General features: G+C 49.3%; 1 protein-coding gene across 1 annotated transcript in view; it reads right to left on the bottom strand.

The window, feature by feature from the left end:
* Nucleotides 1–244: 244 nt before the first annotated feature.
* LOC144936048 (caspase recruitment domain-containing protein 11-like) overlaps nucleotides 245–20,314 on the bottom strand; it is a 49,272-nt gene continuing 29,202 nt past the window's right edge. The window contains exons 14-24 of the mRNA XM_078862857.1: nucleotides 19,783–19,855; nucleotides 17,291–17,492; nucleotides 16,316–16,448; nucleotides 13,979–14,176; nucleotides 10,174–10,270; nucleotides 7,197–7,275; nucleotides 6,515–6,596; nucleotides 4,235–4,381; nucleotides 3,094–3,218; nucleotides 1,772–1,866; nucleotides 245–515 (exon numbers count right to left, since the gene is read on the bottom strand). Of these exons, the coding sequence (XP_078718983.1) occupies nucleotides 245–515; nucleotides 1,772–1,866; nucleotides 3,094–3,218; nucleotides 4,235–4,381; nucleotides 6,515–6,596; nucleotides 7,197–7,275; nucleotides 10,174–10,270; nucleotides 13,979–14,176; nucleotides 16,316–16,448; nucleotides 17,291–17,492; nucleotides 19,783–19,855 (1,502 nt within the window). The remainder of the gene's footprint in view (nucleotides 516–1,771; nucleotides 1,867–3,093; nucleotides 3,219–4,234; nucleotides 4,382–6,514; nucleotides 6,597–7,196; nucleotides 7,276–10,173; nucleotides 10,271–13,978; nucleotides 14,177–16,315; nucleotides 16,449–17,290; nucleotides 17,493–19,782; nucleotides 19,856–20,314) is intronic.

Genomic DNA, 20,314 nt, shown 5'->3' with positions numbered 1-20,314 from the left:
CCGGCAAGACGAGATTATTGCCGCGCATTCTTTATTTATCAACTACTAATACAAAAAATAATATGCGGTCACCCGCGAAAAACTTCCCTCGCAATTGATGCGACGCATGTGGAACGTGCACTGCACATGGCTTTTCTCCTTCGAGGGTGTGCGCCGTGCACCCTCCTGGCTTCCGTCCCGGACTGTCGTTGCCCACCGTCGACGCCGTCACGGCGGCGCTTCCCCCCTCCCCCAGCTGCCCCCCTCACATGTGCTTGCGCGGGACCCAAACGCGCCTCTTCTGCTCCGTGACGACCGCCTCCCTTGCCTCCTGCAGGATGACCCCCACCACCGTGCCATCCTTAGCCGCCGGCGCGCCGCTGTCCTGCTCGCTGGTGAGCGCCTTGAGCAGCGAGCCTCTGCCCTTGAGCTCCACGTAGTTGTATCCACTCTCGGCCAATGCCTTCCGGTCCTCGTTGAATGCCACGGTTGGCGGCGACGAGTTGTCCGTAGGATCCATCAGCGACAGCTCTTTCCTGCGAAGCGGTGTTACGTTATTATTGGGCTTCGCTCGCCACCCCCCTACCCCCCCCCCCCCCACACTTCTTGTTGGTTGTCACGCGTCCGGGGGATGGCACGGAGCAAGAGCACGGGTTACAATCCCAGTTGTTCAAATACTACTGTAACTATTTAGCTAACTGTTTTTATTTTATCAAGTAAGGCCCACTGATCTATGTAGCTCGTTTTCAGAAGCAACAAATGAGAACACAACACAGTCGCTCGTCATGTGGAAATGTATAGCAGCCAAATACTCTTAAGCTCATGTTTCTGAATGTAGAGGGAAAAACCGGAGCACCCGGAGAAAAATCCACACAACCACGGGGAGAGAGACATGCAAACTCCAAATATACAACAGGCGTCAGGGTCGGTATCTAACCTACGACCTCCTGCACACCAGGCCAGGGAGTTAACATCTCACCACCAGCTGGCAGCCAATTGTACATATGTACGTACGTTGAACTTCTTTTACACCGTACGTAGCCAACCGTGCTCATCGGAGTTGCGGGAATTGTCCATCTGGGCGGATACACCGAGTAAAGTTGGAAGGGAACAGTGGTCACTCAATGGAAAAGTAACCATGGAAATGTGTAATTTTCACCTTGGGCTCAAGCCTATCCATGAAGATGAGCGTAGTGTCACACTTAATTGCGTGGACGTTTAGAAGTGGTGGTTTTGCCGTTCAATACAAAGTGGTTACAGACTGAGACGAATGAGCTCCCACTGTTGTGACGATTCCGCTCGTTTACTCAGGAAAGGCTCGAGTATTTGTATTTAAAGATGATGTTACTTTTTGTAATCCCATTTCAGTAATTTGCAGATATTTTTTGCCAAGACCAGTTACATTGTTCTAGATTGAAAACTAATTTCTTCAGAACTGCTTTTTGTGTTTAGTTTGTTGTCCTTCCCCCGAACCCTCGATTGGCTACGTACGGTGAGAAGTTCAACATACATGCACACATATATATTGTACGATTCTTTTTCCAGATATTGGAGTAAACCGGAGAACCCAGAGGAAACCCATGCCGAGCAAGGGGAGAACATTTCAACTCTGCACAGAAACGCCGCCCGAGTCGGGAATCGAACCCAGGTCCTTCTTGCGGTGAGGTGCGAGTAGTGGTCACCACTGCACCGCCCAGCTGCCCACTGTTGAAGCGCACCAATAAGTGTGGGGTTAGAGGTCGGTTAAGTTGATGCACACACACACGTGCGCACACTCATGTCATTTTCTCACTTGTTTTTAAAGAAGATGAAAATGATGATGGGGAAAATGTCAGCTTTGTGAAGAAGTTCCACAGCATCCAAACCGATTGGAATCACGCAGTGAACCTGCGGGACAGAGACACGCGTCAACAACACAGCCAGCGTCTTCTCGGTGCTTATGAAGGAAGTTCTCCTGAACTCCACATTCAAGACGTTCATGCATTTTTTGTTCAAAACGAGAGTGAGTGGATTCAGCTCGGCCACAACGTGGTTACAATAAAGAGGCGCAGCCCTGCAATGTCTTGCTCATGCTACGAGCTTAGAGGGAGCTCTGGAGAGTAGAGTATCTTGGGTCTACTTTTCTAGACGCCGTGGCAGAAGTGGGAGTACCCACATTTGACCCCGCCACGAATGACCTGCCCAATCGACTGACTGCGGTGTGACTCACACTGCTGGGTGGCCGGAGGCAGAGGGATTGAAGAAATATAGCCCATTGTTTCAACTGCAGCGCAGAGATTTCAATACGGTGACCTTCGGATTGCAAGTCCAGTGTGTGTACCTTTGCACTGGAGCAGCATCTTGATTGTATGGAAGGATATTTATATTTTGATTTGCTCTTTGTAACTGTCGCGCATCAAACACTGAGGGTACAATTAAACAAAGCTACACGGAGCCTTGTACCGAGAAAGAAATTCACTGGAGGACTCAGAGGATTCCGAGGGATGAGGCTACGACGGGTTGAGCCACCGACTGTGAACACTGGCTCCGTGGCAGGTGCGCTCAGCCCAATGGGACCGTCAGTGCACTTGGGGCTCAGCAGTTCTAGGCCGCATGCCCACAGCTCGCTGAGCTGCATTGGCTCCCGATGAGGTTGCGCTCATTAGACACTGAGTTCTGGACAAATGAAGCAGGATGCCTCCCTGATCTCCGGTCATCCTGGCCGTTGCTTTTAGCTATCCGTCGAACAAAGACGGTCAACACAACACACGCTTTCAGATGCGCTTCTGCGGCCATCTGGAACGCTCTTCCGATATAAGGAAGCCACTTTTAAATCGTCTGGAATGAAAATGTATTTGTTTTAGAACTGCTTTTTGTGTTTAGTTTGTTGTCCTTACCCACCGTACCTCCAATTAGCATGGTTGGCTACATACGGTGTGAAAGAAGTGCAACAGGCATACATAAACACACACAAAGACCCCCTTATAGCCTTAACAAACTCGGTTCGGGCAAGTGCTTTTAGCGAGCACTTATAAAGGACGGCGCCGCACACGCATATAAAGACACAGACACACACACACATATGCAATTAGCCATGGAAATGGGATAGCGTGTCTCCTGTGGGTGTGAATCCACCTTGTCCATCTGCTCCCGCAAGGAACGAAGGAGCCAGCAGCTGTGAGGTCCGCTCCCAGGGCCACCAGACTTCAAAAGCTCCCCCTTGTTCTCGCGCCTGGCAAACTCCTCGGGTGAGAGGTTCACTGTGAGGGGAGTGCCAGACACCATCGCGGATATCCACGAGAGTTACCACGTCGCGGTAGTCTCATAGATTACATACACAATCAATAAACACACACGTGCATCGTGTCGCACTGCTTCACACAGGAAACAACATCTCCCATTCACGTTCGTGTCACCGCTTAATTCACACTTGATTTTTTTAAATGTATGTTTTACTGGAACGAGCGGTGCACACCGCATCTCCCACGTTGGAAGCAGCGGTAGGAGGCCGCGATGCGAGCCGGAGCGCAGAGTCCCGAGGAGGTCATGGAGACTTCGACTAGCACGGTTGGCTACGTACGGTGCGAAAAAAGTTCAACATACATATGTACAGACGAACGAGACAACACGGCACACAGCTGGCGACTATCACCGTCCAAACGTTGGAGGGCACTCGCCCGCTCTGCCCTTAAGTACCCCCCCCCCCCCCCGTTGCCCCCCGGCCCCCGATGTTTCCGTATCCCTGGTGGTTACATACAATACGGACAGCTGGGAAGGGAGGAATGACCACCCATAGAGCAGAGGTTGACAAAGGGGATGACCGAGAGGAGTCGGTGGTCGTTGAAGCGGCAAAATGAGGAGAGACGGCAACAGGGTGGAAAGGAAAGGCCAAGGGCTGGTCGTGGCCGCCACGTTACAACGCTGGAGACACTGCAATGAAGAGGTTGATGGGGAAGCAGTGGAGCAACACGAAGACGTTTTAAATTTGGCCTCTCTTGTCGGTCCAACAAAGGGGCACGCAGCAGGGGCGTGAATCATTCCTACCAGCCCCCCCTGAATCGTTCCCACCGGCCCCCCATTAATTGTTCCCACCGGCCCCGGTTAGCCTCCACGGTGCAGGTGGAAGCTGAACGGGGCCAGTGCCACTTGGTTGAGCTGTCATTTGTGATAGCCAGGACGCTTATGTAAATGAGCCACATAGCTCAGTGGTTCCTTAGCTGGTAAACTAAAACACAGTTTAGTTTAATAGGTCACAGTGAAGGTCGAGGAGCACCACCTGGAAGGCAGTGGACCATGTCCTGGTGCTGCCTGGCGAGCAGCGGGCCCAGGTGCCGTGCCACCAGGCTGGGCAGCACGACGACGGGGCGGCGTGCCGTCACTCGGTGAGGCGTCACCAGCGTGTAGGGCAGCCAGCCCCCACTGTCTGCAGGAGGAGGAGGAGGGGGAAGGAGCAGGGGATGCACCCCAAGCGGTCAGTGCACGCTGGTGCCTCCGTTGTCCTTGCTCCGGGTGTCTCATTGTACCCCCCACGTAGATTAGTGCAACGTGCGGGTGGCTAGGAGATGTTAACTCCCTCGCCTGGTATGCAGTAGGTCGTGGGTTCGATCCCGACCCTTACGACGCCTGTATATATTTGGAGTTTGCGTGTCTCTCACTCTCCCTGTGGTCACGTGGGTTTTTCTCCGGGTCCTCCGGTTTTTCCCTCCACGTTTAGAGTATTTGGCTGCTATAATAATGCTTTTTTGTTTACAGTTTTTAATAGGTCACACGGGACTAACTGCAACTGCTCATTGAGCTACTTGCGACTGTAATCCGCACGTGTGGAACGATCAGGTGTTACCTGAAACACGTGAGGGTGACCACGCCAGATCATCACACGAGTTCCCTCGATTGGACTATGATAATTATCATTCTGCTGCACAGAGTCTACAAATCTCCCTTCATGCCTTGGGCTTATACTGGTGTAGTGACATCACGGGATGTCACTGTACAGTGCCGACCCTAGAGAGGTACGGCGTGCGATGTAACGACATCGCGGACACCACGATGATGTGGGTGTAGTATCGACTCTAGAGGGGCTCGGTCAGCGCTGATTGATAGCTCTGGATGGCACCACGCTTGGCGTGCAGTGCCAGCCCTACAGGACAGGGTGTGGGAGTGCCGGCCGTAGGAATGAGGTTACTAAAGGCCATGGCACTCTGGTCTACAAAGGGGTCCCGAGTGGGGGCTAGGGGTGGTCACGTGGTCGGGGTCCAGATCCTGCTCGAGGATTCTGGAAGGTGGTCGTGGCTGAGCCAGCCACGCTGGAGAGAATATAAGCCGGGTCCCCCAGAGGGGCCGGCGTTGTTGTTCATCCTGAAGAAACCTTCGTCTACGTTCTCCGAGCCTCCAACACGTGGACCTAGACCCAAGTTGTGGTCCCGGTCTGTAGTAGCTAGTTACATTTTGATTAGTGCAGTTAGCCTGGTGGTCACCACCATAGGTTGTTATTCTGTTAAGGGTAAGTTACCCCGTGTGTTGGTGTAAAATAAATGTGTTGCCTCCAAGTGTACGTCTGCAACTCGGTTGAACTCAATACACTCGTATTCCACCACTGTCTCTCTTTACTGTTGAGACAAACATCAAACACCGAATGAAAGCATTCAGTTTCGATTTAAAGCTTTCGTGACTGCAGGGATTCAAGAAGATGAAAGCATTCAGCTTAATCTAAATACGAGGCAGAGCGATAAACTTGAAATCTGCCTTTAAGTTTGTAAACTGGCAAAGCGCCAACCGTGACTCGGTAGTGACGTACGAGAGAGGCGCGGTGGCGCAGCCTTGCCCCCCTCTGCTCTCCGTGGCCTCTCTCATCACACTCGCTTCCCACTCGCACTGCCGCTGCCCGCATTGGTTTTGGTGCCATTTCTTTATTAAATATTTTTTTTGCTTGGTCAGAGAGCCGGACTCAGGCACAGCAACTCGAGAAGAAGCTCCTCGCCTTTGAATACAGCTGGATTTCAATGACACTCCACCACCATGGTTCCCATCTTGGTTGGGGAAGTGGTGACTGTGGTCTGGGATCTGTGGCAGTGGACCTCATGGGCTCATTACTCTGTTGTGATAACTCTTTTAGTTTTTTGTGCTTTTGTTTCGGTGCCATTTCATAATTAGTTCATGAATTATTTTTGTTACTCTTCTTGGTAGCAGGGTTTTGATTTGCTTGGTAATGGCCATATATGTTATTTGTGTCCTTATATATAATTAACGTACAGCGTTATGGGATGCTATTAGATTGAATGACGCGAGATAAAATGAAAGTATTTTTATTTGTGTGCATGATTGTGCGAACCTTGTAATACTGCATCGGTGTGGACCCGCAATCTCATTCTGTCTTACGAAACTCCTATCAGCATAATTTAAGGAATCAACTTCTTTATCGGATGCTGCCACTCTAGCCATAAGAGATAACCAATACTCTTTGCAGAGATATCCCCACGACCTAATAGCATGCGAGCGCGAGTACACGTGCGTATGCCCACCACCTCCGGTGTGTGAGTTTTGCGAGCGTTTTACGCACTTGTCTCTCGCACGGACGGCCAGCCTCCTTGTCTGTTGGCTCGTACAAAGCGAACAATTTCGACTCTCCTGGAACGGAAAATCTGCAACCAAGCCAGAGGGGAGCTTGAAATCTCAAAACAACTCGATAATGGACAGATGATTGACACCCTTTATTTAAAACCAGCCGCGAGTTCACCAGAGTCTAATGCTGCTGCATCCGCACACACACCATGTCCAGACACGTCCTGTCCCATGCCACGTCAGAGCCGTTATCGATAACGTGGCATTCGGGTAAACTCTGGGCTGTAATGGGCATCCCCCCCCCTTCAAAGATGGACTGCCTGGACCCGCTCCAGGCCAGCACCGTACGTAGCCAACTATGCTAATTGGTGGTGCAGAGGAAGGACAATAAATTAAATGCAAAAAGCAGTTAGAAAATAAATGAATTGTCAATCTAGATGGCTTAAAAGTGCATAAGCTCCAGTGACTTCCTAATATCAGAAGGAAGAGCATTTCAGCCGGCCGCAGAAGTGCATCTGAAAGTGCGCGATACGGCGACCGTCTTTTGTTCGATGGTTAGCCAAAAGCTGCCACCGCTGCTGCGAGGAACAACAATAACAGAGAGGAAGTAGCCTGCTGTGTCGGAGCGTAACAATGAGTTTTACGTTAAAACGCATGTGAACCGAGTGCAGACGATTAACCTGGCTCCATGACTGTTGAGCACTATCGCCGGAGCCTCCCATCAGCCGCTTCTGTTTCACAAGAAGCAGCGCCTTCGCCCTGAACCACGCGACCAGACAAAGCCACCGGGCACAACAAAAACAGAGTTACAGCAGCGGTTTATGACACTCACAACAAGCCACATGTCCATTGAGACACAGCAACCAGCCACATCGACAAGACACGCAGGGGCCAGAGGTAAAGACGTGAAACCACCTTAAAGCACGACTTTGATTCACGTGTTTAGGATTTATTTATGAAGGTTCCGGGAATCGGTTAGTCAAATGAAAAGTAGAGACTAAAGGTACAGCAATTAGAGGCACAGCGACAACAAACACACCGACATTCGAAAGGGCACAGAAGGGATGGCCAACGACGCACGCGATGACGACTGTTACAAAGTAGACTCTCACGACAATGAGCCGCTCAATCCCACCGCTCTCTTTGGGCAATGCACCCGACTCGGGCCGTCCACCGGACGCTGCTGTAATGATGCTCTCACTATCGCCGCACCGAACCGGGCTTCACAGCACCAAGAGGTGAAACCCCCGCAGATGACGCAACTGAACGTCTGAGCGTCCAAGCGTGTGAGCGTCCGAGCAAGCATGTGTGATCATTGTGGTCTCTTGTTTGAGAGCTTCAATGGCAGAATTACATTGTGGGATACAAATATGAATGGTGTCACTGCTTGTAGAACGACAACCAACATTTACCGAAAGAACCAAGAATATGAACCGACCTACTGTGTGCAGAGAGAACAATCATATGGCTCTCAATGCAGTATCGTGCATTCAATAATATGAAGAAGATTGTGGACAGCAATTACCAATCGTGGGAATTATTAAGTCTACTCCTGTTTCGGCCTACAGTCCTCGTAAGATGCATTCAGTACCGCGGAGCTAGAGATGATCCGGCGTGACGCGATGGGAAACGGGATTACCAGCCCGTTGCCTTCGTTATTTATTCCTCAATGTGTTCACCACCACCATTGTCCTCTACCCTGCTCAGTGTGTCACCCATCCATTAGCGTGTCCTCACTGTGTCACCCATCCCTTAGCGTGTCCTCACTGCGTCACCCATCCCTTAGCGTGTCCTCACTGCGTCACCCATCCCTTAGCGTGTCCTCACTGCGTCACCCATCCCTTAGTGTGTCCTCACTGTGTCACCTATCCCTGAACGTGTCCTCACTGCGTCACCCATCCCTTAGTGTGTCCTCACTGTGTCACCCATCCCTTAGCGTGTCCTCACTGCGTCACCCATCCCTTAGCGTGTCCTCACTGTGTCACCCATCCCTTAGTGTGTCCTCACTGTATCACCCATCCCTTAGTGTGTCCTCACTGTGTCACCCATCCCTTAGCGTGTCCTCACTGCGTCACCCATCCCTTAGCGTGTCCTCACTGTGTCACCCATCCCTTAGTGTGTCCTCACTGTGTCACCCATCCCTGAACGTGTCCTCACTGTGTCACCCATCCCTTAGTGTGTCCTCACTGTGTCACCCATCCCTTAGCGTGTCCTCACTGCGTCACCCATCCCTTAGCGTGTCCTCACTGCGTCACCCATCCCTGAACGTGTCCTCACTGCGTCACCCATCCCTTAGTGTGTCCTCACTGCGTCACCCATCCCTTAGCGTGTCCTCACTGTGTCACCCATCCCTTAGTGTGTCCTCACTGCGTCACCCATCCCTTAGTGTGTCCTCACTGCGTCACCCATCCCTTAGTGTGTCCTCACTGTGTCACCCATCCCTTAGCGTGTCCTCACTGTGTCACCCATCCCTTAGTGTGTCCTCACTGCGTCACCCATCCCTTAGTGTGTCCTCACTGCGTCACCCATTCCTTAGCGTGTCCTCACTGTGTCACCCATCCCTTAGTGTGTCCTCACTGCATCACCCATCCCTTAGTGTGTCCTCACTGTGTCACCCATCCCTTAGTGTGTCCTCACTGCGTCACCCATCCCTGAACGTGTCCTCACTGTGTCACCCATCCCTTAGTGTGTCCTCACTGTGTCACCCATCCCTTAGTGTGTCCTCACTGCGTCACCCATCCCTTAGCGTGTCCTCACTGTGTCACCCATCCCTTAGTGTGTCCTCACTGTATCACCCATCCCTTAGTGTGTCCTCACTGTGTCACCCATCCCTTAGCGTGTCCTCACTGCGTCACCCATCCCTTAGCGTGTCCTCACTGTGTCACCCATCCCTTAGTGTGTCCTCACTGTGTCACCCATCCCTGAACGTGTCCTCACTGTGTCACCCATCCCTTAGTGTGTCCTCACTGTGTCACCCATCCCTTAGCGTGTCCTCACTGCGTCACCCATCCCTTAGCGTGTCCTCACTGCGTCACCCATCCCTGAACGTGTCCTCACTGCGTCACCCATCCCTTAGTGTGTCCTCACTGCGTCACCCATCCCTTAGCGTGTCCTCACTGTGTCACCCATCCCTTAGTGTGTCCTCACTGCGTCACCCATCCCTTAGTGTGTCCTCACTGCGTCACCCATCCCTTAGTGTGTCCTCACTGCGTCACCCATCCCTTAGTGTGTCCTCACTGTGTCACCCATCCCTTAGCGTGTCCTCACTGTGTCACCCATCCCTTAGTGTGTCCTCACTGCGTCACCCATCCCTTAGTGTGTCCTCACTGCGTCACCCATTCCTTAGCGTGTCCTCACTGTGTCACCCATCCCTTAGTGTGTCCTCACTGCATCACCCATCCCTTAGTGTGTCCTCACTGTGTCACCCATCCCTTAGTGTGTCATCACTGCGTCACCCATCCCTGAACGTGTCCTCACTGTGTCACCCATCCCTTAGTGTGTCCTCACTGTGTCACCCATCCCTTAGTGTGTCCTCACTGCGTCACCCATCCCTTAGCGTGTCCTCACTGCGTCACCCATCCCTTAGTGTGTCCTCACTGCGTCACCCATCCCTTAGCGTGTCCTCACTGCGTCACCCATCCCGAAGGGTATCCTCACTTTTGATAGTTGGGTACCATGCCTCTTTGCTTGTGCTCCAGGGTTTCTGGATCAATCTTCCAGGCATGCCACGACTCGTTGTTCTTCCAATGAAAGTCTATTAACGGACCACACACATTCATCATTACAATGGATTTTACAAAGTCCACTGCCATTCGTAATAAGGGTAACGCTCTCCAACTTGCACCTGCCGAAATGTATTAGGACATTGTGAAAGGAAAACTATTTTTACATCAAGGGGCAAAAATGTGACGTAAGTGGTAAAACACTCAGTCCTTTAAGTTTATTGAGGCATCTGACACGGATTGCACAAAACCTTTCCCACTTTTCACCCAGGCAACTGGAGAGCAGCACAGACTGAGTGTTATTCACCTAACATTCACATTATTAGCACGGTTGGCTACGTACGGTGTGAAAAAAGTTCAACACACATACAACATATTTAGGAATCCCAATTAAGAGAGACCCCACCAAAGGATGGTAACCTTATCGTGGTGGTGGGGTTTGTGTGTTCCAATGACCCTCAGAGCTATGTGGCCTGGAGCCTTGTACTCCTGGTCGGGTCTCCCTTGGCGAACAAGTCTGGGGGGTGGTTCCAGACAAATAACGGTCCCAAAGAAGCCCCTCATGAATGGTTAAACAATACAAAAATCAGAGAACCTCACCCACACAAGGCATATCGGGACACACCCCTGGAGCCAGGCCTGGGGGTGGTGTTCGCTGGCAAGCGCCTGGTTACCCCACGTAACCCGGTCGGGCCCAGCCCAAAATGTGGCACTGTCCTGTGGGCCCACCATCCGCACAATGAAGGGTGAGGGGCGGGTGCGATGCCAGTGTTGGCAGGAAGAGGGATAGTCTCAGACGGACTGGACCTTGGCGATGGACACTAGCTACTGAGACGTGGAATGTCACGTCACTGGAGGGGGGGGGGGGGGGAAGAAGCCAGGGCTGGTGGAGGAGGTGGAAATGTACCGACTAGATATAGTTGGTCTCACCTCCACACGCAGCATTGGCACTGGAACCAAACTTCTCGATCGGGGGTGGTCTCTCTCCTATTCCGGAGTAACCCTTGGTGAGAGGCCCTGGGCAGGTGTGGGGATACTCACAAGCCCCCGGCTGGGTGCTGTTCAGTTAGAGTTTGTCCCAGTGGATCAGCGGGTCGTCTCAATGAAACTTCGGGTCTTAGAAAAGAAAACTCTGACTGTTGTCTGTGTTTATGCACCAAACAGAAGTTCAGAGTATTTGGCCTTCTTGGAGATTGTGGGTGACGATGGAGATACCTGGTGATTGGGAGGAATGGCCCTCCTGATCTGAACTCGAATGGTGAGATATTATTGGAATTCTGCGCTCGTTACAGAAATGGCAATAACAAACACCACGTTTGAACACAAGGATGCTCATAAGTGTACTTAGTACCAGAACACCTTGGGCTGTAGGTCAATGATTGGCTTTATAGTGGCCTGAAGGCAGTTGGTGCCTGTCATGGCGGCAACCCTAGGACCCACTGGTAGTAACCAGTGGTGAGGGAAGCTGTCAAGTTGAAGAAGGAGGATTTCAGAGCTATGCTCGAAAAAAGGTCTCCCGACTCGATTGAGAGGTACTGGCTTGCCAAGAGGGCAGCAGTGTTAGCAGTCGTTGAAGCAAAAGCCTGGGCATGGGAGGAGTTTGGAGTGGCCATGGAGAGGGACTATTAGGCAGCCTCAAAGATCTTGACTTAAAGATTTCGTGACTGCAGGAATTCATATTCTTTGGGTCTTTTGATGTTTTGATAGTCGTCGCTTGTGTTGCGATCGAAACGTCGTAGTTTTTTTATTATTTTCTTTGAACCTATCTACGTGACTTTACCGAAAGACCCAAAAAATAAGCCTCAAAGATGTTCTGGCAAACCGTCCTACACCTTAGGAGGTGTCAACGGGACATGGCCCAGGCAGTTCTTAGTAAGGGTGGCATAACATTGAACTCAACTAAGGAAATAGTCAAGAGGTGGAAGGAACACACGCTGCTGAAGTCGCTGCGGCGGTCGAGGGACTACATAGTACACGTTCTATCGACATGACTTTACCGAAAGAACCAAAGAATAGGCCTTCGTAGTGGCAAAGTTTCTGGGGTGGACGAGATTTTCCCAGAGCTGTTGAAAGCGCTGGACAGTGTAGAAGTGTCATGATTAACATGCATATTCAATGTTGCATGGAAGGCTGGTACAGTACCTCTGGATTGGCAAACTGGGGTCGTGGTTTCCATTTTTTTGAAAAGGGGACCAGAGGGTGTGCTGCAACTCCAGAGGGATCACACTCCTGAGCGTCCCAAGTAAAGCCTATGCCAGACTGCTGGAGAGGAGGCTCCACCCGGTGGTCGTGCCTCAGATTCAAGCGGAACAATGCGGATTACATCATGGTTGTGGAATAATGGACCAGCTCTTTTCCCTCTCATAGATATTTGAAGGGTCATGGGAGTATGCTTCTCCACTCGACAACTGCTTTGTAGACTTCGAGAAAGCATATGACCGTGTTACCCCGCAATGTCTTGTGGGAGCTGCTGCGGGAGTATGAAGTACCGGTGCCACTTTTGTGCACTATCCGGTCCCTCTATTCCCGGAGTAAGAGCTGTGTCTGTATTCTTTGTGTTAAATCAAAGTCGTTTGCTGTGGGTGTTAGACTCTGCCAAGGGTGTGTCTTGTCTCCACTCCTGTTTGTGATTTTCATGGACATGATATCAAGGCGCAGCCGAGGTATGGAGAGTATCCAGTACGGGGCATGGAGGTGGCGTCGCTGATTTTTTCAGATGACGTTGTCCTCTTTGCCTCGTCAGTCTGTGATCTCCAGCGAGCACTTGAGCGGTTTGATGCCGAGTATGAAGCGGCTGGGATGAGGATCAGCACCTCCAATTCTGAGGTCGTGGTTCACTTCCGGGAGACGGCGGATTGTTCTCTCCAGGTGAGGGGGTAACAGCTGCCCTTCGTAGAGGAGTTTAAGTACCTCGGGGTCTCTTTCGCAATTGAGGGAAAGTGGAAAAAGGAGATCAGCCGGCGGATCGGTGCGGTGCCCGCAGTGATGCGGGCGCTGTAACGTTCAATGGTAGTGAAGCAGAAGCTGAGTTCTCGAACAAAGCAGTCGGTTAACAGGTCGATCTACGTTCCCACCCTCACCTATGGTCATGAGCTTTGGGTAATGCCTGAAAGGATGAGATCATGGGTACAAGGGGACAAAATTAGGTTTGTCCGCAGGGTTGCCGGGCTCACTCTCCGTGATCGGGTGAGGAGCTCAGTAATCTGGGAGAACCTCATAATTGAGCCGCTGCTCCTCTGGATCGAGAGGAGCCAGTTGAGGTGTTTCGGGCACCTGGTAAGGACGCCCCCCGGTAGACTCCCCTTGGAACTCTACCAGGCTCGGCTGGCCTGGGAACGCCTGGGAATTCCCAAGGAAATGCTAGAGTCTGTCGCCAGGGAAAGGGAGGTCTGGACCGCCCTACTCAACATGCTGCTGCCGCAGCCCTCACAAGCGGACTGAGAAATGAACGAAATGAATGAACGAATTAAAGAGACAAAAAACAAATATACTATTAAAACAGAAGAATTTAAATAAAAAAATTACAATTAAAAATCTCATCAATGATGTATGTACAGTATGTTGAACTTCTTTCACACCGTACGTCGCCAACCGTGTAATCGGAGGTGCAGAAAAATTATGATGGTGATGATAACGGAAATGGTGATAGTGACGATGGTGATAGTGATGATGGTGATGATGATGACGAGGATGATGATGGCAATGATTATGATGATGATGGCGATGACGACGCTTCTTGCCTGAGTCCCCGTCCAGGGAGTGGCTGGCCTTGGTGCAGCGGGGGAGGTCGGAGGGGGACGGCACGGAGTTGGTGATGTGCAGGTAGTCCCCACACAGCACGGGCAGGGCACAGTTGTCTGTCTCTGGCGACAGCGAGAAGTGGATCTGCACGTAGAAGGAATCCCCAATGTCTGGACTGCTCAGCACCTTGGCAAACCCTGGAGAGGGAGGTTAAACAAAGGCGAGGAAGCCGCTGTATCGTTGTAAAGATTGGAGAAAATCCCACAGTGAAACGATGTACACATGTGCACGTGTACAATGTACACTTTTGCACACTGTCAATCTAATGGTGACATTTTATGCACGTGTCTTTGTATTACTGCACCCAAGGACAACGTTTATGCTGCTGATTTTCTGGCCTTTTCATCTTTCAAGTGTCACCTTATCACCTCAATCACAATAGTATTTACGACACATGACAAGAGCATTAAACAAGACTCAGGAGACAATTGTAAGGACAAACAGATGCAGTGTCCCTTGTGGCCATTCTCTCCTATTTCTGTCGACATCTTCGCTATCAACCTCTTATTTTTTTACCTCAGCTGAGCGACGTCTGGGAAGAACGCACGAGGGACATTCCTAATTCGGCCGAATTGGAAATGGTTTCATCAACCTGTTTAAGTGACGTTATGTTTAGAACAGGGGCCACGTTACATGAATCCGCAAGCGCTGTCCGTATTAGGTGTCAAATTAGTTACGGTAAAACAGCTGGGGCAAGCATGGCCCCGAATGCATGTACGTGCAGTAGTCCCTCGGTTAACGGTGAAACCGGTTAACGTATTTCGGTTAACGTCTCGCCTCCGATAGGACCCCATGGTTTTGACTGACGTTAACGTTTTGATTAACGACACTTTTATGTTATGCACGCGGGCGCAAATTTCGGCCAATCCGAGAGCTCATAAGGGGGGCTGGGCCATGCCTCAGCCAATCAGCGACGCCCATTTATGAGCGTTTAGACCTGAACTGGCTTTGTTTACATTGCGTTTTCTGTTTTGGTAGTGAAAACAGCTCTCTTGCAGACTCTGTGATACTTTACTTATTTTTCAACTTAGAAGTGAATTAGATGAAACAGATATTTCGGGAAACAGTAACTTTCGTTACACGGATTAAAAACATTAACCGAGGTACTACTGTATGTTAAACTTCTTTCGCACCGTACATAGCAAACCAATACTAATGTATCATCGCGCCTCGTTTTAACGTAGCCACGTTCACTCTCTACGAAGTGGCAACTCCGACAATCGACCCCAGAGGAGGAATGCCTCTTTCCAAGGATGAGTGAAGTGCTTTGTCAGTCCGTTCTGGTTTGGCGCACAACGCAGAGTGGCACAAGCCAATGTGCGAGTGTCTGTGTGTGCACACAGACACTCGTTTGTAGATGGCTGCTTTAATGCTACCAGCACCAGGTCAAGTTGATTTGTTTCACCAGGTTGAGATCTGAAGAGACTAAGATAAAGTCTCACTTGCAAGAGGGACCTTGGGTCACCGCAATAGCAAAGAAAAAAACGAATTAAATAAAGTACAGTAGAACCTCGGAGATGGAACGCACCAGAACTCGAACAAATCGGTGTTCAAACGATATTTCCGAACATTTTTTGCCCCGGAAACCGAACGAAATTAGGAGGTCGAACGGGCAATCGCGACTTGAAAGAACCTGTACGGCTGAGACGCGTATGGCCCAGCGTGCATGACGCTTGCCCAGACAATGGTTTTACCATCTACTCCCCCTCACCACCTTCCACTCAAGCCATCAACTCTCCTTACTACAGGTAAAGTGAAGTTCAATGTTCATTTATTTCATTTATTCTATATATTTATTCATTTATTCCATTTATTTACTGTTTCTTGTTTTCTTGTATGATTTTATGCATGTAATTACTGTAAACTTCGTGTAAAAATGCTTTATGAGAGATTTCTTGTGTCTGGAACCAATTAATGTCATTTACATTCATTCTTATGGGGAAAATTAATTCGGTGTTCGAACAAATCGGTGTTCGAATGGCCTTCTGGAACGAATTAAGTTCCATCTCCGGGGTACCAATGTACAGCAATCTGAGAAAAAACAACTGTCACGTGAAAAATCAAATATGTTGCTCGAACATAAATCGTTTAAAGAATAACTTTCTTTGTAGCGTTGGCTCATCCAGATTATTTTTTTATACTCATCATAAACACGAAACGAATATCGTATTATTATTTGGCTGTTCAAAGTGACATGATGTGGTTTACAAGTTTGCATATGCCCCATGGTTATTATCGTTGTTGTTGCTGCTGCTGCAACCTGCTGTCCCACCCACCTTCTGGGTTGTGCTTCAGGGAGAGCGTGACCTCTGCCGTGAGATTCTGAAGGATCCACGTGGCCTCTTCTTTCGTTGTATTCTCCAGCAAAAACCTCTGTCTCTCCATCGGCCCGCGCATCTGCCCCTCCACCTGTGGAATTTGGTAACGTCTGTATTGCGCCGAGTGAGGGCATTCCCGTTTTTTCCCCGGTGCATCCTTGCAATCCCCGCGCTTTGACGTCGACATTGACGGATCGCGTAACGCAATTATCCATCACGCAAGACTCTCCATCTGAACAGCTGCAAGGTGACGAGCGTATGACAGTGTGCATCGAGTAGGTTCAGAACTGCGGTGACATCAACCTCGTTCTCCCTGCTAAGTGGCAGACAGAAATGTTGCCTTGAATGCTGCATCGCCGTGCTTGTGTGTGGGTGTTTGCAATACGTAGCATCGTATGCTGCAATGCAACGCACGTGAAGCCTTCACACAAAGAGCACAATTAAACTTACAAATGGATAAATGCATCCGTGACCTCGTGTGTAATTAATTCATTCTCGTTTATGACTAAATACATTAGCGCAGTCATGTTATATCCATGCCTTGGAACAGGGGCCGGGAAGCCGTGGCTCTTTAAGGCTTCGTGACAGTATTCGCATAGTGCATTGTGGCTCTTGAAATATCGATTTTTTTTTTTATACCAAATTCGAAAAAAATGCCTTTTCTTGTTATTTTGGTCGCCAACCCCTGAATGGGAAAATGCCAAACTAGATAACACTCTACCACTTGCATTGTGTTCCAGTTATCAAGAATATTGTTGATGCTTTAAGTCGGCAAAATTATGTTATTCACGACCAGCTTAGGTTTCTCAGTTGTATATTTGTACAAAAAAAAACTACAGTGCACCGTACCCCAGACAAAATGATGGCGTGCCTGGACCTTACGCGGTGTGCAGGCAAAGGCCGCCCTGCGAGCGTTGGGCACACGAGTCTCACCGTCAGGATTTGGTAGTTCTCCTCCAGTCCAGTGAGGCCCGGTGCTTGGCCGTTGTGAGGGGTTTGCAGAAAGACCCCGGTCTGGTTTCCTCCGATCACGGTCACCCAGTTGATGAGGGTCTTAGCAAGAATCGTGCGATACACCACGGGCCGTATTGGGTTCTGGGGCAAATCGCTCAGCAATGGGCTGACTCGGAATGGCCTGGTGGTGGGGGAGGGGGGACATGGGGATGGCCAATTAGCAAGGACATCAGCCTCTCAACTGCATCCGAGCCCACGATGCCAGCCTTCCCAGCTGGAGCCCACTGGTAAAATCACACGTTCAGTTTTCTTCCTCTTCTTTCGTACATTCAGGTGGTCAAGCCAAACAACTGAGTCAGGAGCAGTGGAATGTACCGTTACGATGTGGATCAGGGCATTGCGCCATCACACAGTCGCACACTGAAGCGTTTTTAATTTTCCATTTGTGTATTGGGTATCCGCATCTACTGCCAAGGTTTGCACAGTGGATGCGATTTAGGGTGGAACATGAGCCTCGTGGAAGATCAAACGCAGGGATCTTCTGCATTGGGTCTTTCAAAAGGCGTTCAGTAACCAAGGGTTTATGTGACACATCATGCTTTTCCACTGTGTCTGTGTCCCACGACCAAATACTAAACAAGTTTCCTTAGATCAGGTTCACTAAGGGTAAATGTACGCGTACCAAATACTTTTTCTGGCACGTTACAAATTGAACAGAAGCTAGTTATTATATACCAACCAAATAGATTTACAAAAGGGATCACTCTTAGTTTGGTCACTCTTAGCTTGGTAACTCTTAGTTTGGTAACTCTTAGTTTGGTCACTCTTAGTTTGGTCACTCTTAGTTTGATCTTGAGGGCATGGGGAGATACTCGTGGCTTCGGTGTGCAAAGTCAGCACAAGCCGAGTGAAGTTCACGTCTCATGGGAATGTCTTCCGCATCACACAAAGACCTGTTTTCTCGCGCGAAAGTAACAAAACCCGCCATAAATGAGGGCACAATTGAGATGACTGAAATCTCTCTCCGATGTTTTCTTGAATGGTATTCACCAATTACACTTCACGTGTCACCAGCCGCTGCTGGCCAACTCCAGTGTCAATCGTGACTCACGACTACGACTCTTTTTATTTTACCAGGTAAGGTCCGCTGACTCTTTTTTCAGTCGGGTCCTGCCAAGTTTTGGTGGGGAGCGATACTGCTGCTCTGTATGTGATTCCAATTGAGTAATTTTCAGATAATTTATGAGCATTGCGATGTTTGTGTGCTGTGCATCACTTGATACCACGGACACCACTTGCAACCATGGGATTATCCAGGTGGAATAGCATTTTAGCGAACACAAACTAAAATGTTTCATATGAGGAGATGACTTGGTGATGCTGCATTGGCAGTGGTGCACGAGCACAAATAACTAGAAAACTGAATGACATGAATCAGAGTCACCCGTGGCCTTCAAAGAAAAAAACACGATAGGAGACGTTTTGGGCTATTTGCCATGATGAAGGCCATTGCCAGAAATGTCGCCTCGGAAAATGTTTACTTCTAAGCCCACGCGGTCTTATTGATCGATACTTGTACAGCAATATCTCGATAAGCGAATGTTCGATATACGCATTTTCAGTATGCCCAGGTTGAGGTTTCGGTCTATGGGTGACCGATATTTATCCCCTGTGGCCCCCAGGCTATGGAACGCTCTTCCACGAGGAATCAGGAATCTTTGAGTGCGTGGACATTTTAAAAATGCGCCTTAAAACCTATTTATACGCTTCCGCTTATTAAACGTTTAGTTATTTTAATAAATTGTTAAAACGTATTTATAATATTATTTTTGTGCTGAGTGTCTGTTGCTGATGTGTCCTGTACAGCACTTTGAGATCCTTGATGAAAAGTGCTGTATAAATATAATTATTATATTAATGGTAAAAAATATATAAGTAAAACAAGAAATAAATGTACAGAAATAGATAGGTACTAAATAATTCATTTGTTGTCCATCTATAGTACTACATAAATAACAATCGAATTATTATATGATCCGGTTTTCTGAGTGTTGTGCACCCCAATAGGTCACAGCATGTTTGTTTACAATCGTCTCGGCCAAGCAGCGTGCTCTAAGGAGCAGTGGCGTTTGGTGGACAATGCAACCTCACGACTGCGCCCAAGGCTACCCTGGCGAGTGTGAACATATTTTAACGTACAGTACACTGTTTCTTTCATTTATGCAAAGTTTTTTTTATTTTAATAGTATACAGTATGAAAAATACCTTATTTTCAACATAAATTGTCTTCCTTTACGATATGAATGGTGAGACGTGTTTATAGGACGAAATGGTAAGTTACGGAGGCTGGTGACGCATTCTCATAGGACGAACGTCACAAGCGAATACGACGTTTTGACATACGAACGAAGCTCCAGGCACGCATCTACAGCGTATCTATATCGAGCTATGGTGGTATGTGCGTGTTTTACCTGTCCGTCCTGCAGTCGGGAAATTTCAGCAACTCCCTTGTGTCTCTATCAGTGGAGGTCGGGTCTTCCTCCTCTGTTGCACAATGTGCACATCAGCAACAGTAACAACAACACCGCGGTCGTTTAGAGACCTTCCTCGGGAGCTCTGCCAGCATGGGCCACTGTGTGGGCCCACACTCCGCGCCGACCGTTTGTACATTTTGCACTACGTGGGCTCTTCCACCCCCCCCCCCATAATGGACTCTCAGTTTATATATATTTTATTACAAAACTGGCAAAATTAACGAAAAGATAAATATTTTAATGAAAATTTAATTATTTTATTTTACCAGGTAAGGCCCGCTGAGCCGCATAGTTATTTTTCAGAAGCGACCTGGCCACAAATGATAGGTCAACGAAGTGGCTTGTCATGTGGAAATCCACACGACCACGGGGAGAGAGACACGCAAACTTCAAATATACAGCAGTCGTCAGGGTCGGGATTGAACCAACGACCTCCAGCATACCAGGCAAGGTAATTAACATCTCGCCA

The sequence above is a fragment of the Lampetra fluviatilis genome, chromosome 15 (assembly GCF_964198595.1).
Source record: "Lampetra fluviatilis chromosome 15, kcLamFluv1.1, whole genome shotgun sequence".
Classification (NCBI taxonomy): domain Eukaryota; kingdom Metazoa; phylum Chordata; class Hyperoartia; order Petromyzontiformes; family Petromyzontidae; genus Lampetra; species Lampetra fluviatilis.
The sequence above is the reverse complement of the archived record's forward strand: the minus strand, read 5'-3'. Positions and strand labels throughout refer to the sequence as shown.